We start from the raw sequence: 12613 nt of genomic DNA on the forward strand, positions 1-12613 counted from the left end.
CGAGGCCCTTGGCAAGTGCTATTTCGGCATCGGGATGGGCTATCATAGACAACGAAACGGGAGCGTTCAGGATTGGCAATCCGTATGTCTTGCCCAGTATCTCAACTTCTGTAGAGATAGAGCCCACCGGTCGCAGCACACGCGGCCGGAAGAGGACTTTCTGGAAACATTGTATATTTAATCGTGCGGTGACTCCGTCATTCGATGCGTCCTCGATATACACCTTGGCACGCTCTGTCAAAATTTCCCCTGCAGCTTTTTCCATATCGAGAAGGTTGACAATGTTCTGGATTGGCTGTAGGCATCTTTTCGCCCGTTGCGGACCATTTTCGTTGAATCCGTCATTTTCGAGGATTCCCATGAACTTTTCCTCGCCGAAAAAGCTCTCCACGAGTCCGGGACTGTGGACTTCGTTATATGGCTGACTAGCATTTTTACCCCAGGCGCTCTCGATGACCTCTGCTCCACCGGGATGCTTTTCAGCAAAGCAAGTGCAGTCCCATACAACACCGTTAATGGCTATGAAGGCACTGTCCTCCCGGGAATGCTCAGCAAGCTCTTGTAGTGAGAACCTTTTGGTCGCCATGGATGAGTATTCTCACCAGCAGATAAATCGCTTCGATCAAGGATCCTTTATGGAAGAAAGGCAAGGCTAACTGACACGCAAGCCACAGACGGCCATAAACGGAAATTCCGCAACCAAACGCTGCGGATATTGCGACTTTCCGAATTTCCGAATAGAAGCAGCCAGGATAATGGCCCACGAAGACATACTGCAAAATAAAGAGCGGCGCACGCACTACACTATGAACAGGTTGCTCTGTCGCTTTTGACGTCGACGATACAGCTAAACGCTATATATTCATTCGTTTGTTTTGCAAGTCAAATACTTCTTCAAAACGGTAAAACAAGCTCAGTATAACCCTGGTCATTCTTTTGTAGGTCCTACCAGGCATCATTTCTGTGTAAACTGCTATTTTACGTGCCCCGTTCGCAATTCTCGCTCAGCCCGGGGGCCGTTTAACACTAAGGTAAACCCAGTGCATGCATATCTTTTGTGAATTTAAATTTTCTTTAGGCGGCTCGTAAATCAGTCTTCTTCAGAATTTCACGAATTGTAGGCGGGCCCTGTGGCTGTAGTAGTAGTGGCAACTTTTATTATTTCGAGCCGGCGGCTTACCTTCATGAACTACCTAGCATCCGCCAGGGATGGCGCACTTTTGTCGACGCAATTGAGGCAACTTAAAATTGCTAACTTTATGTGTATTATCATGCGCTGATAATGTGACAGTCTGAGCTGTGGATAAATCTGACAATGTTTACTATGTAGACAAATGGGGAAGCTCCACCGAAATCGTCAAGAGACGTACATCTGTGTGTTAATATCTGGCTATTAGGAAATATGAAAAGCCTCTACACTCAGACATATCGTCACACTTGAGTCTTGCCGATATAGACCCGACCAAGGGTAGATTCTAAAGACCTATCAACCAGGACCTGGTTGGCGGAAACTCCGAAGTACCTTGGATAGAGATTGAGGCCGAGAGTCCGAGGTCCGACCAGGAAGTCTGGATTCTAAAAAAACGACATAATGATATGAAAGAAAGAATAATATAAGCGACCAAATCAGCCGTCTCGAGGCCAAGATATATGCCCTTTTCCCCATCATTTTCACCCAGCCCTTGCGTGATGACTGTCCCTGGCTATCTGGCTGCCCAGCTAACCAATTCGCATCGTACCTACCTCGAGCGCAATCCCAAATCTCAAACTGCCTATCAGGATTCCTTCGCATATCTTCCCGGAGGAAATACTAGGACGGTTATTCATGCCGATCCTTTTCCGCTTACTTTTGCGAAAGGGGAAGGGAGCACGTTGATTTCGGTCGATGGGCATAGATATCTCGACCTCCTGGGCGAATTCAGCGCTGGTATCTTTGGCCACTCAGATCCCCGTATCGCAAATTCTATCAATGAAGCAATGACTGGGGGGTGGAATTACGGAGGGACTTGCACCTATGAGAAGGAATTGGCAAAGAAAGCTTGCGAAAGATTTGGTCCGAGTGGCCTCGAGCTTGTCCGTTTCACTAATTCCGGCACCGAGGCAAATACAATGGCCATTGCCACTGCGCTGAATATCACTGGGAGGAAAAAGATTCTCGTATTCAGTTCGGGTTACCACGGTGGGACTCTGGTGTTCCCCCTCTCTGTGATGAAAGGTGAGATGGTAGCCCCGATGAACCTTCCTCACGACTTCGTGTACGCACCATACAACAATATCCGCGAAACTCGAGAGATACCAGACCACTTACCCCCAGATAGCCTAGCAGCTATCCTGGTGGAGCCCATTCAAGGTTCTGGGGGCTGCCGACCTGCGGGCAGACGATTCCTTCATTTCCTTCGGACAGAAGCCCACGAGCGCAAGGCATTGTTGATCATGGATGAGGTTATGTCTTCTCGTCTCGGGTATTCAGGCTGTTCCGCTGAAATGAATATTCGCGCCGATCTCATGACGCTCGGAAAATACCTTGGAGGCGGGATGACAATTGGTGCATTTGGAGGAAGAAAGGACATCATGGAACTGTTCGACCCCACAAAATCCAAGCTGTTTCACCCAGGCACCTACAACAACAATGTTTTCTCCATGGCAGCTGGCATCACCGGACTTGATATTTACAACGCCTCGGAAGTGCACCGATTGAACAATCTGGGAGAAGAATTGAAGGAAGATATTCAAGCGATTCTGATGCACCACGGTCTCTACCCAGACAGCTACCCGAGTCCCCGTGTCGGTCTTGTGGAGATCGATAGCCTACAAACGGGAACAAAGGCATATATTGAGGATCATCCTGACAAACTGCTCCAGCTCCCGTCGATGTTTGTGACCGGGCGTGGGAGTATGATCAACGTCCGATTTTCGGGTCCAGATGCATCACAATGGCAGGCCCTGTTCTACCATCACATGCTCGAGCGGAATATCAACATCGCGGTTCGCGGATACACCCCTCTTCATCTTTATGTCTCCGACGCCGACTGTAAAGTTTACCTCGAGTCAATCGAGGCCTTTGTGATTGAGCATAAGCCTATGTTGACTAGTTGAGAATACGCCTTGGTGGATGGACGCGTTCCAGCATTTCGTTTGGACCCTGTCTTTCTCTTCCTCTTCCCCTTCCTCTCTTGAGATATTTTGTACGGTCTTTCGCTTGTCATTCTCTGTCTAGTTGTTTAGTGCTCCAGCCGTTTTTGTGTTTAGTAAAAGAGTTTTGCTATTTTAGAACCAGGCCGCCATGAGACCCTTCCAGCTAGTAAATATGGAGTGTATAGAGTAGATCCACCTAACTAGCCATCGGGGGCGATATTTTCACACTACTTAGGTTTCTCAATGTCGGGCCAAGATGGTTTAACCTCAAACACCTTTCTCCATTGTTGTTATTCGTGGATGCGCATGCGGTCGACTGTGAAAGGTAGAGGTCCCGTGCGGCACTCCCTTTTCCCTTCGTTTGGTCTTTTTGCGTTGCTCTGCTTGGCTTTCTTCGCTACTTTTGCATCGCTTTCCTTCATAAGCTGGACGTCAGAACCTTGGAACCTTATTTCAAGTCCAGGTCACCTGCGGACAGCTGGCGGCACGTTTAGGCCCAGTGTGCCTTGATGTGCCTACTGGCCCCGCAAAACTGTAAATCAAGGCAGCCAAATCAGGTCTATGACATTTGACTGATTGATCCAAGTATGCTTGGAGGACCTCAAGTAAAAAAAGCTTTCTGGAGCAATCTGACCTGGTGCTTTTCGTCTGACTCGATGGACAGGCTTTCTATTTTGCGAGAAGACCTTCTCCTTTTCCCTGCGTGGAGCTATCCCTAAGGGGTGTAACTGCGTGATCGAGGGACCTCACCAGTAGCTTATCGGCGCTCGCCAACAACTACAAATATAGAAACCCACGAGGGAAATAGGAAGCAAATGACCCTAACCAAGCTACTGTAATAGTGAGTGGACAACTTCTCCTTGACTTCTTGCCATCCTCACCTCGGGCTTTCGGTGCACTTCTTTCCTCGAGTTTGTTCGGAATCTCCGCAGCGTTCCCGTGGCATAAGCGGTGTTCATAGTGTGAGTTCAGGTGGGTCCCAGCACCGCTTCGGACCGGACATACGACCCATGAACACAAGGAGCCGAATCACGCGAATTTCCAAACCGGACTTCTATAAGAATAGTCGACTGCTCAGAAAAAATTTCAGTAGATTCGCAATCCAAAGGTGCTTACTGTACTCGATCAACACAAATTACCGTAAAAAATGGGCAGCATCGAAAATCCTCTCCCTGTGGAGGGCGACTGCTTTGCCTCCGATGGTGACTACTTGATTCCAAATGTTGAAATGGGCTCGTCTCGCCAATTGAAAATTATTTGCATCGGCGCAGGCGCTTCTGGACTCAATCTCGCCTTCCAAGCTCGAGCGCATCTACGTGACGTTGACCTTGTCATCTTTGAAAAGAACAACGAGGTCGGTGGCACATGGTACGAAAACAGGTATGGTTTTACTCTTTCGATGACACCAGCTTGTATCGTGTTAACATTTCAGCAGGTACCCAGGTTGTGCGTGTGATATTCCCGCTCACAACTACCAATTTTCATGGGCACAGAATCCGGACTGGAGTCACTTGTAAGGCTGTTGTTTCGATATATGAATTGGTACCTTGTACTGATAAGCGGCAGTTATGCCACGGCCCCTGAGATCCATAAATATTTGTTAGACACGTCATACAAATATGACCTCCGACAATACGTTCGGTTCCAGCATCGCGTACTGGATGCTCACTGGGATGAAGAGACTGGTATGTGGAACCTGAGGATCGAAGACGAGATCTCAGGCGAGGTTCTGTCGGACTCCTGCCATTTTCTGTTCAACGGTGGAGGTTATCTAAAGTAAGTGCTTGTTCCGGGAAATATCTCCCCCTTCTTTTCTCTGAAATATCTTACAGTCATTGGAAATGGCCCACGATCGAAGGGTTGCACACATTCCAAGGCGACCTTGTGCATACGGCAAATTGGACAGCGGGCATTGATCTTCGGGACAAGAAAGTTGGGGTCATCGGAAACGGCTCTTCTGGGATGCAAGTTCTTGCAGCCATCTATCCAGGTAAATCCATGCCGTGTAGTCGTATGAAGATCATCAGCATTGATACAAGACAGATGTTCATTCTCTGGTTTCATTTTCACGAAGCCCAACGTGGGTGACTCCGAATTTCGCTGCCGATTTCGCGGGACCGGACGGCGGCAACTTTCAATGTAAATTGCTCGGCATCTTATTGTGGATTTAGTAGCTAATCCATCGCAGATAGCGAAGAACAGAAGAGAGAACTTGCAGAGAACCCGGAAAAGTTCCTAGCGTACCGAAAAGCTCTCGAAAAGACCATGAGCGGGAGTTTCATGCTTGTGAGCGTCCAGTCACATTTTCTGTCTTCTAGTATCTAATTCACAGCAAAAGAACCTTAGGGATTCAGAGCTACAACAGCTTGCCAAGGAACATTTGGCCGAGCATATGAAGGGAATTTTGAAAGATGAAGCTCTGAGCAAAGCATTGATACCCGAATTTGGTGTGGGTTGCAGGTAACTAGTTCCCGCGGACGCTGAGAAATGACTTGCACTGAACTCTCACTAGACGGCCCACGCCTGGTTTGGGATATCTTGAAACGTTGACTAAGCCCAATGCTCGATTGATCACCGACCGAATAGACTCGATCATCCCTGAGGGAATAAAACTTGAGACTGGAGAAACCATTGAATTGGATGTAATAGTGTGCGCAACGGGGTTCGAGTACTCATGGATCCCCCGCTTTCCTGTGACAGGACGCAATGGGACGAAGCTCAGTGATCTCTGGAAAGATCGACCGACGGCATATTTCGGGTTGGCTGTTCAGGATATGCCTAACTACTTTGGTAAGGCAAGGCTCGCCTAAATTGTCTCTACATAATCTGATACCGCAAACAGTCTTTCTGGGGCCGAATTCCCCCTTATCGCATGGTTCTGCAATTCCAACAATTGAGGCAGTCACGAAGTACATGCTACGCATGGTGTGGAGATTTCAGACGGAACGCTACAAGGCTGTTGTCCCTTCGCCTGACGCTGTAAATGACTTTGTCCAGCACAACGACACGTTCCATCAAAGGACTATCTGGGGCACAAAATGCCGGTCGTGGCTGAAGGGTGGCAAAGAAAATGGCAAAGTTCTGACCCATCCAGGCAGCCGTATCCAGAATATTCACTGTCTTCTTAACCCACGGTATGAGGACTGGGAGTGGAAGTCTCTTTCGAGAAACCGATTCGCGTATATGGGAAATGGTGTCTCAGTACTTGAACAAGAGGGAAGGGATAGTACCTGGTATATAAATGATGCCAATTGTGGATACGAAGGAATATTTTACTGAGACTTCGAATGTGCTGTTTTTATCGTTATTGTGATGATTAAACAACTGAAGTATCACGTCTTTTGCTTCAACTGGATCACTTATGTAGCCCGTACATGTTTTAATTACAGAGTCAGGGTTGTCAGATCCGTTCAATAATGCTGCACTGGAGAGTCTTTCCTTGGTTGAGAAAAAGACAAAACGGGTATTCCGGACACTGTCCATCACAGGAGATAGCTCTGACCATTTGCTTTGTTTATTTCCACAGCAGGAAAATTCCTATCATCCGTTAGAGACATTTCGTTTATTTGAGTTTTTGCAGTCTTTCGGTACGCTGAGCTGGAGACCGATACGCATCACGGTATGTGAAGCGCATGGAAGGCACGGGCATCCCATTAGACAAGTCCACCGTACCCTCCGGTGGCCCTGGCTTCTACCCTTTACATTGATTCTGGCAGCAAAGAATAAGTATTTAGTGACGGAATTTGCTTTTCACGGATGACACAAATATGCCAAGATCATCACCGGAGGGGTCTACTACTATGCCATTGCCCGACCAGTCACCCTCTGTAGAGAACTTTGCAGGAAAACCATCGTACCTAGTGGTCCTATCCGCTAAAGTGTCCTGACTGAGCCGATCATTTTCGTGAGTGCCAGACGCTCGCTTGCTCTTACTCCTGGTTATCTCGAACCACGACATGCTCCGCAGTTGACGCCGCCGGAAACCTTAGTTGTTGGATACCCCTGTCGCCGAATTTCCAAGCTCTGCTGATGGGTCTTCAGCAATGCTGGCAAACTATGACAGGAGTCTACCAGCCGCTTTCTGCATGATGTTCGGCAGAAATCCAATCGAAGTACTATCCGGCTATGGGACACTGGATATACATACACTTGGATACTGTGGACTCTTCCATCTTCAAAGATAGCAAGTCATTGAGTAAATTAACCGAAGCCATTTTGGTATTTGGATGCAAGCAAAAGCAGCGAATAAACACCATGACAAGGGATGGCTCCCAAAGTTGTCGTTGCCATCTCTGTGGGTTACCTGAGGTGTAGTGGGCGCCTGACTCCCACTCAATTCAGGCACGTAAGGTTGCATGCCTTATTTCCGAGCGTTGCTCCAGTGGATCCCTCTTTCCCACTCTGGGAGCTGGGCCTCGTCTGTGCTGCTCTGCGTCTGTTTTGCTTTCTTTCTCTGCAACTATTATTTATGTTCAGCTACACACTTTCTTTCTTCTTCGCCCAATGATGGGCTTTTGCTCTCTTTCCCAATGCTCTTCAATTAAACATTACGCAGAGGTTATCGCCTCCTGGCCAGGCAGCGGCAATCCACGAAGCGACGCAGCCCTAGAGGACATCCGATCCGGAGGTTGTTGTGCCATGGCCCGGATGTGCTAGAAACTATGATAACAAACGCAGTCGCTGACATGCAAGGACTGCTGGCCTGGGCCAGGCTGGCCGGTCTCTTTGGGTCCGAACCGGAGTCTCCGAGGACAAAGTTCGGCGTCTTGTATACTCGTGGCACTGGACCAATAGCCTCGCTGCTTTCCGCCAAAAAGTCAAAACAGACTTTCTCAAATCCGGGGAAATTGACCTCGCGCAGGACGCTGTGACCACGATTGGCCTCACAGTTCGAGCATAGTGGTACCCGCCGGAGCTTCGCCTTGAAGTCTCACCCTGACTCCGAATCCCTCCTCGCGCTCCAATGATCAACCGAAGCAGAGCTATAAAAAGCCTCGTTCTCGCATCTTACTCCATGAATCTGTATTTTCTGAACCCAATGTCTCGCTCAAGTATGCACGACATGAAAGACTTTTGGTCGGTGAAGAAGGTTATGCCAGACCTTGAGGCGGTTGTTACCACCTCGGTGGGAGAGGTTGTGGGTTCACCGCCGAGGTTGTATAAGCGTCGTTTCTATGGGCTGGCGTCTATATTCCTCAGCAACGCGGTGCTCACATGGGCCTGGTTGTCCTTTGCTATGGTCAACGATCTGGCCCAGGAACGCTTCGGTGTCGACACCACGGCAATCAATTGGTTCTCAAATGTCTATTCATTGGCCTTTGCACCGTTTTTAGTTTCCGGCTGGTTCATCAATCGATATGGGATCAAGAAAAGTCTGCTCGTGGCTATCAGCGGTACCGTTGTTGGGAGCTGGTTGCGCTACGGAGGAGTTGTCATCTCCTCATATCCCATTACCATGGCAGGACAGGCGTTGCTGGGAGTATCTCAAATATTCATTGTCCCTCTGCCTATGTCCTATTCAAAAATGTGGTTCAATCCTGATCAGAGGGTTCTGCCTACAACGATCGGTTCCCTCGCAACTACGATTGGATCCATGCTAGGATCAATCACAACACCCTACATGACGCCAACGGTAGATTCTCTCCCTCGAGCCGTCCTCATCGTAAGCATTATCAGCACAGCGACTTCTGCTCTTGCCATCTTTGTGCCAGCAGATCCGCCCACGCCTGCCTCATATAACGTTGAACCACCATCGAACTCTCAGCGGCTCTCTCGAAGCGAATCTATTAGATTTCTTGCAAAATCACTCGAATTCTGGCTCCTGGCGATCACTTTTATCATTTCCCTGGGACTCTTCAACACATGGTCAACTTTGCTCTTTCTGTATCTGACACCCTATGGGTTCCCGGCCACCGATGTTGGACTTACCGCTGGGCTGTTCTCAGGGGTTGGCGTTAGTATCGCTCTCCTGGTAGCACCCTTCATCGACAAGTGGAAATTGCACGTCCCCACCGCAAAAATCACCGCGACCGGATCGACAATCGGCTACGTTATCTTCATATGGATCCCTCAAGTGCAGAGCCGGGTATTCGCATTCACTGTCGGCACGGTGATGGGCGTTTGTGGATCGATTTTTGTTTCAGTCGCCCTAGAACTCATGGCTGAGATGCTTTACCCTGTCCCAGAAGAATTTTGTGCGACGTTTGTCTGGTGTGTGGGCAATCTCATTGCGGTCCCTATCACTTATGGCCTTAATGCCGGTGCCAATCCCAATGGTAATCCACCTGGGGAGATGAAGGCATCGCTTATTGCCCAAGCGGTGTTGGCTGTTGTTTTAGTAGCGATTCCCATCAACCTCCTGGGTCTGTTCGGTAGGGAAAAAAATACTCGTTTCTTCCGTCGTGAAAATCAGATGTCGGCGGCAGCCGGTTTAGGGAAGAGATGATTGATGAAACGGGCGAGCGGGGTGTGAGGCCTGAGAAATTTGCTTGCCTTGACTTCAGATGGTAATGTAAGATCCACAAGAAAGACCAAATAGCTTTGCAGTTGCTCGCAGTACTATGTCCTTGTCATGACCCTCACCTGCAAGATCTGGGACCTAGATTCGAGTCTCTTGAGGGTCGCTGCGGATGACCCTCAACAACCCCCAAGATCATAGCTCTTGGTGACTTTACCGAAAGGGTCGAACAAAGTAGATGATTCATCCCCCGCGTGTAAGTTTTAACTAATAAACAGGGAGTTGCGCTAACGGTGGTCTGAGCAGAACAGACAAGTCGAGGCACGATAGGATAACTACCAGAGGAAGCAGAGAGAAAGACAGCCACCACCAAAAGGGTAGTTCTTATCTCAGTTTGGCCACTCAGGAAGCACAGGAAAAGGAAGAGATAGGGGAAAAAAAAGCCGGTTAAAAACACCGCTTCATCGCACAGGATCCCTATTCCCCTGAAAGCTCCGTAGTCTGTAGGGTAATTCATTGAGCGTAATGAGCGACTAGAAAGAGCAATCACTATTCTCCAACGAACGATGGTCGTTGACGTGTCTTTCCCCCAACACCTCTCTTCCCTCTTCTTCTGAAGGAGCGAATAGGTCCCACAAACCAAATAAGGAAGCACAGACGAACCAAACACTGCAAATCCAAGAATTCAAACAAGACCGCGCAGCAAATGAGAAGGTGGTCAAAAGGCGCAATCGGTCAACTAGGCAGATACCCCGCGAAGAGGGCTTAAGCGTAGAATAATGCCTCCAGCTAACTACCAACTGAATTTGCCAGCAGAAGTACATATGGAAGTATCGCATGAGCAGGGCGGTTTACCTGTTGGACAGGATCAGCCACGCAAGATGGCTCCGCCTACGTGTAGTGGATGTGGAGGAATTGCACATAGGTTCAATCAACGTAAAAATTGCTAGCTTAGGATTAATTGATGCGTTTTGGTTGAGATATTCTGATTCGGATTTTTTACTGGGGAAGGGTGGCCAAGGTGGCCGTGGATTACGTTAACTAATGGAATGGTGAAATCGACTTATAATGTTACGCTCAGTCGCAATAACAGTCACCTCAGGAGGCATACGGAGATGTCGGGTCGTGGCAAAGAAACTCTTGAAATATTGAGAAAAGTTTGATCCCCGAATGCCGCTTTGATGCAACGTTCCTTGTGGGCTTCATTCAAAAACGCTAGAGTCTCTCCTATTAATCACATGATCGGAAATGCTGCCAACCGCGGGGAGTGGCACATCTAGGGCGCAAAGGCGACTACGAACTAGATTTTTTGGTCAATTAGGTCAATGCTAGAGCAACCAACATGAGTTGAGGTGTCATCCGTAGCTATTGGAGTTAAATGGTACTCAAACCAACTACGCCAGAATCTTGGCATGGCTTTGAGTACTCCCATTCTTGCTATCTCCGGTAGATCAGCCTTGCGCTATATTGAGAAGATGGCAAACAATACCTAGGCTAAGTCCGAACGCCGAGAAATTTCTCAAAGGCTGTATTCCTCGTAGCGAATTAAGTACCAACCTCACGGGTATCATTATACATCACAGCAATTTGGAAACTTTTGGAGAATATCGAGGCATGTGAGTCTGGAGTTATCGGACTTTACGGTATAACCTTTAAATATTTGTCCGCCAGCCAGTGGGTCGGGTTCATATCTAGACCGGCTGAAGCGGGAACTCAAAAACATTCTGGCTGTTGCTAGACCAGCTGATCAGGGATTTGGAACACCCGAAGCCGGAGGATTGTGATGCCAAGACGGCTTTCAGCTGACATATAAAAGTGTCGAGAATAGTCTTTCAGGGAGGCAGAGGAACAAGTTACGCATAAAATTCTGCAAGGTCCCTTTGAGGAACCCTGCCATCCTGACTATCCCAAATTCGAACCAATATGACAGCAACAAAGCGCACCATGCGGGCCTGGGTACATTCTTCCCCCAAGCTGCCTCTCGAGAAAGGCATGATGCTTGTGGGTGACCAGCCCTACCCTTCCAATCCCCTGAAACCCAACGGAATTCTTGTCAAAGTCAAGAGCGTGGGAGTCAACCCAGCGGACCCAACCTTCGCGGAGCTAGGCGGGTTGGCCAGGACTCTGGTCAAACCCCATCCGATCGCTGGGATGGACTTCAGCGGGGAAGTTGTGTCGATCGGCAGCAGCGTTACTTCTCTGAAGCCGGGCGACCGGGTTTACGGCAGAGTCGATACGCAAAAGGGTTATGCAGGCTCTATGGCCGAATACACGGTAGCCGAAATTGAAGGCTGTGTGCCGATACCACCTTGCGTTGACTGGGACCACGCCGCGGGGGTTGGCACAGCAGCCATCACAGCGTACGAGAGCTTAGTACTAAACTCCAAACCGGGGGATTCAGTGCTCATCAACGGAGGCACGGGAGGCGTCGGAACATTTGCCATCCAATTTGCCAAAGCCCACGGTTGTAGGGTGACGGTGTCCTGCTCAACCACCAAGGTTGATCTTTGCAAGGAGCTCGGTGCCGACGAGGTGATTGATTATCGAACGGAGGATCTGGTCCCCACCTTGAAGGGGAAAGGCAAAGTCTTCGATTTGGTAGTCGATTATGCATACCGGCAAGAAACGAACCTGTACAAGGCCTCGGACGACTTCTTGACCCAAGAGGGGATGTTTGTCATGGTCCCCGGTGGGGTATCCGGTGCATTACTCAAAACAATTGGTAAAAACACGATGTGTCCTTCTATGTTTGGTGGTGGAAGAGCTAAGTTCAAGGCATACTTCGCAAAAAGTAACCATGCAGCTTTCCAGCAGATATCCGAATGGATGGCGGCTGGGAAAGTCAGGACTGTTATTGATTCTGTCTTGGAGTTTGAGGACATGCCTAGCGCGATTGACCGGATCAAGTCTGGAAGAACCACAGGAAAGATAATAGTCCATGTATAGTCGGTTGCGATTTTCGTATTTTGACATGCTCTAATAAGACTGAACAGGAATGAAATAATCGTGATCCAGTACAAA

The 12613-nt window shown here is 48.7% G+C and overlaps 5 protein-coding genes across 5 annotated transcripts; 4 read left to right on the forward strand and 1 right to left on the reverse strand.

The window, feature by feature from the left end:
- N7509_000148 (cytochrome b5-like heme/steroid binding domain-containing protein) lies at positions 1–586 on the reverse strand (the record flags this gene model as incomplete). The annotated part of the gene is made up of 1 exon (XM_056624795.1): positions 1–586. A coding segment is annotated over one exon (586 nt), but the record flags the coding sequence as incomplete, so codon positions are not given.
- Positions 587–1689: 1103 nt separating this feature from the next.
- N7509_000149 (acetylornithine aminotransferase) lies at positions 1690–3096 on the forward strand (the record flags this gene model as incomplete). The annotated part of the gene is made up of 1 exon (XM_056624796.1): positions 1690–3096. The coding sequence occupies one exon, from the start codon at positions 1690–1692 to the stop codon at positions 3094–3096; it is 1407 nt and encodes a 468-aa protein (XP_056494661.1).
- Positions 3097–4282: 1186 nt separating this feature from the next.
- On the forward strand, positions 4283–6414 carry N7509_000150 (flavin-containing monooxygenase; the record flags this gene model as incomplete). The annotated part of the gene is made up of 9 exons (XM_056624797.1): positions 4283–4515; positions 4571–4648; positions 4702–4911; positions 4968–5125; positions 5179–5274; positions 5324–5421; positions 5474–5595; positions 5648–5925; positions 5978–6414. The coding sequence occupies 9 exons, from the start codon at positions 4283–4285 to the stop codon at positions 6412–6414; spliced, it is 1710 nt and encodes a 569-aa protein (XP_056494662.1).
- A 1774-nt stretch (positions 6415–8188) lies between these two features.
- On the forward strand, positions 8189–9580 carry N7509_000151 (uncharacterized protein; the record flags this gene model as incomplete). Its single annotated transcript, XM_056624798.1, has 1 exon — positions 8189–9580. One exon carries the CDS (start codon positions 8189–8191, stop codon positions 9578–9580), a length of 1392 nt encoding a protein of 463 aa, XP_056494663.1.
- A 1935-nt stretch (positions 9581–11515) lies between these two features.
- Positions 11516–12538, forward strand: N7509_000152 (NAD(P)-dependent alcohol dehydrogenase; the record flags this gene model as incomplete). Its single annotated transcript, XM_056624799.1, has 1 exon — positions 11516–12538. One exon carries the CDS (start codon positions 11516–11518, stop codon positions 12536–12538), a length of 1023 nt encoding a protein of 340 aa, XP_056494664.1.
- Between the last annotated feature and the right edge of the window lie 75 nt (positions 12539–12613).

This window comes from Penicillium cosmopolitanum (genome assembly GCF_028827165.1).
Source record: "Penicillium cosmopolitanum strain IBT 29677 chromosome Unknown utg000002l:1.0-415252.0:1.0-415526.0, whole genome shotgun sequence".
In the NCBI taxonomy this organism is placed as follows: Eukaryota; Fungi; Ascomycota; class Eurotiomycetes; order Eurotiales; family Aspergillaceae; genus Penicillium; species Penicillium cosmopolitanum.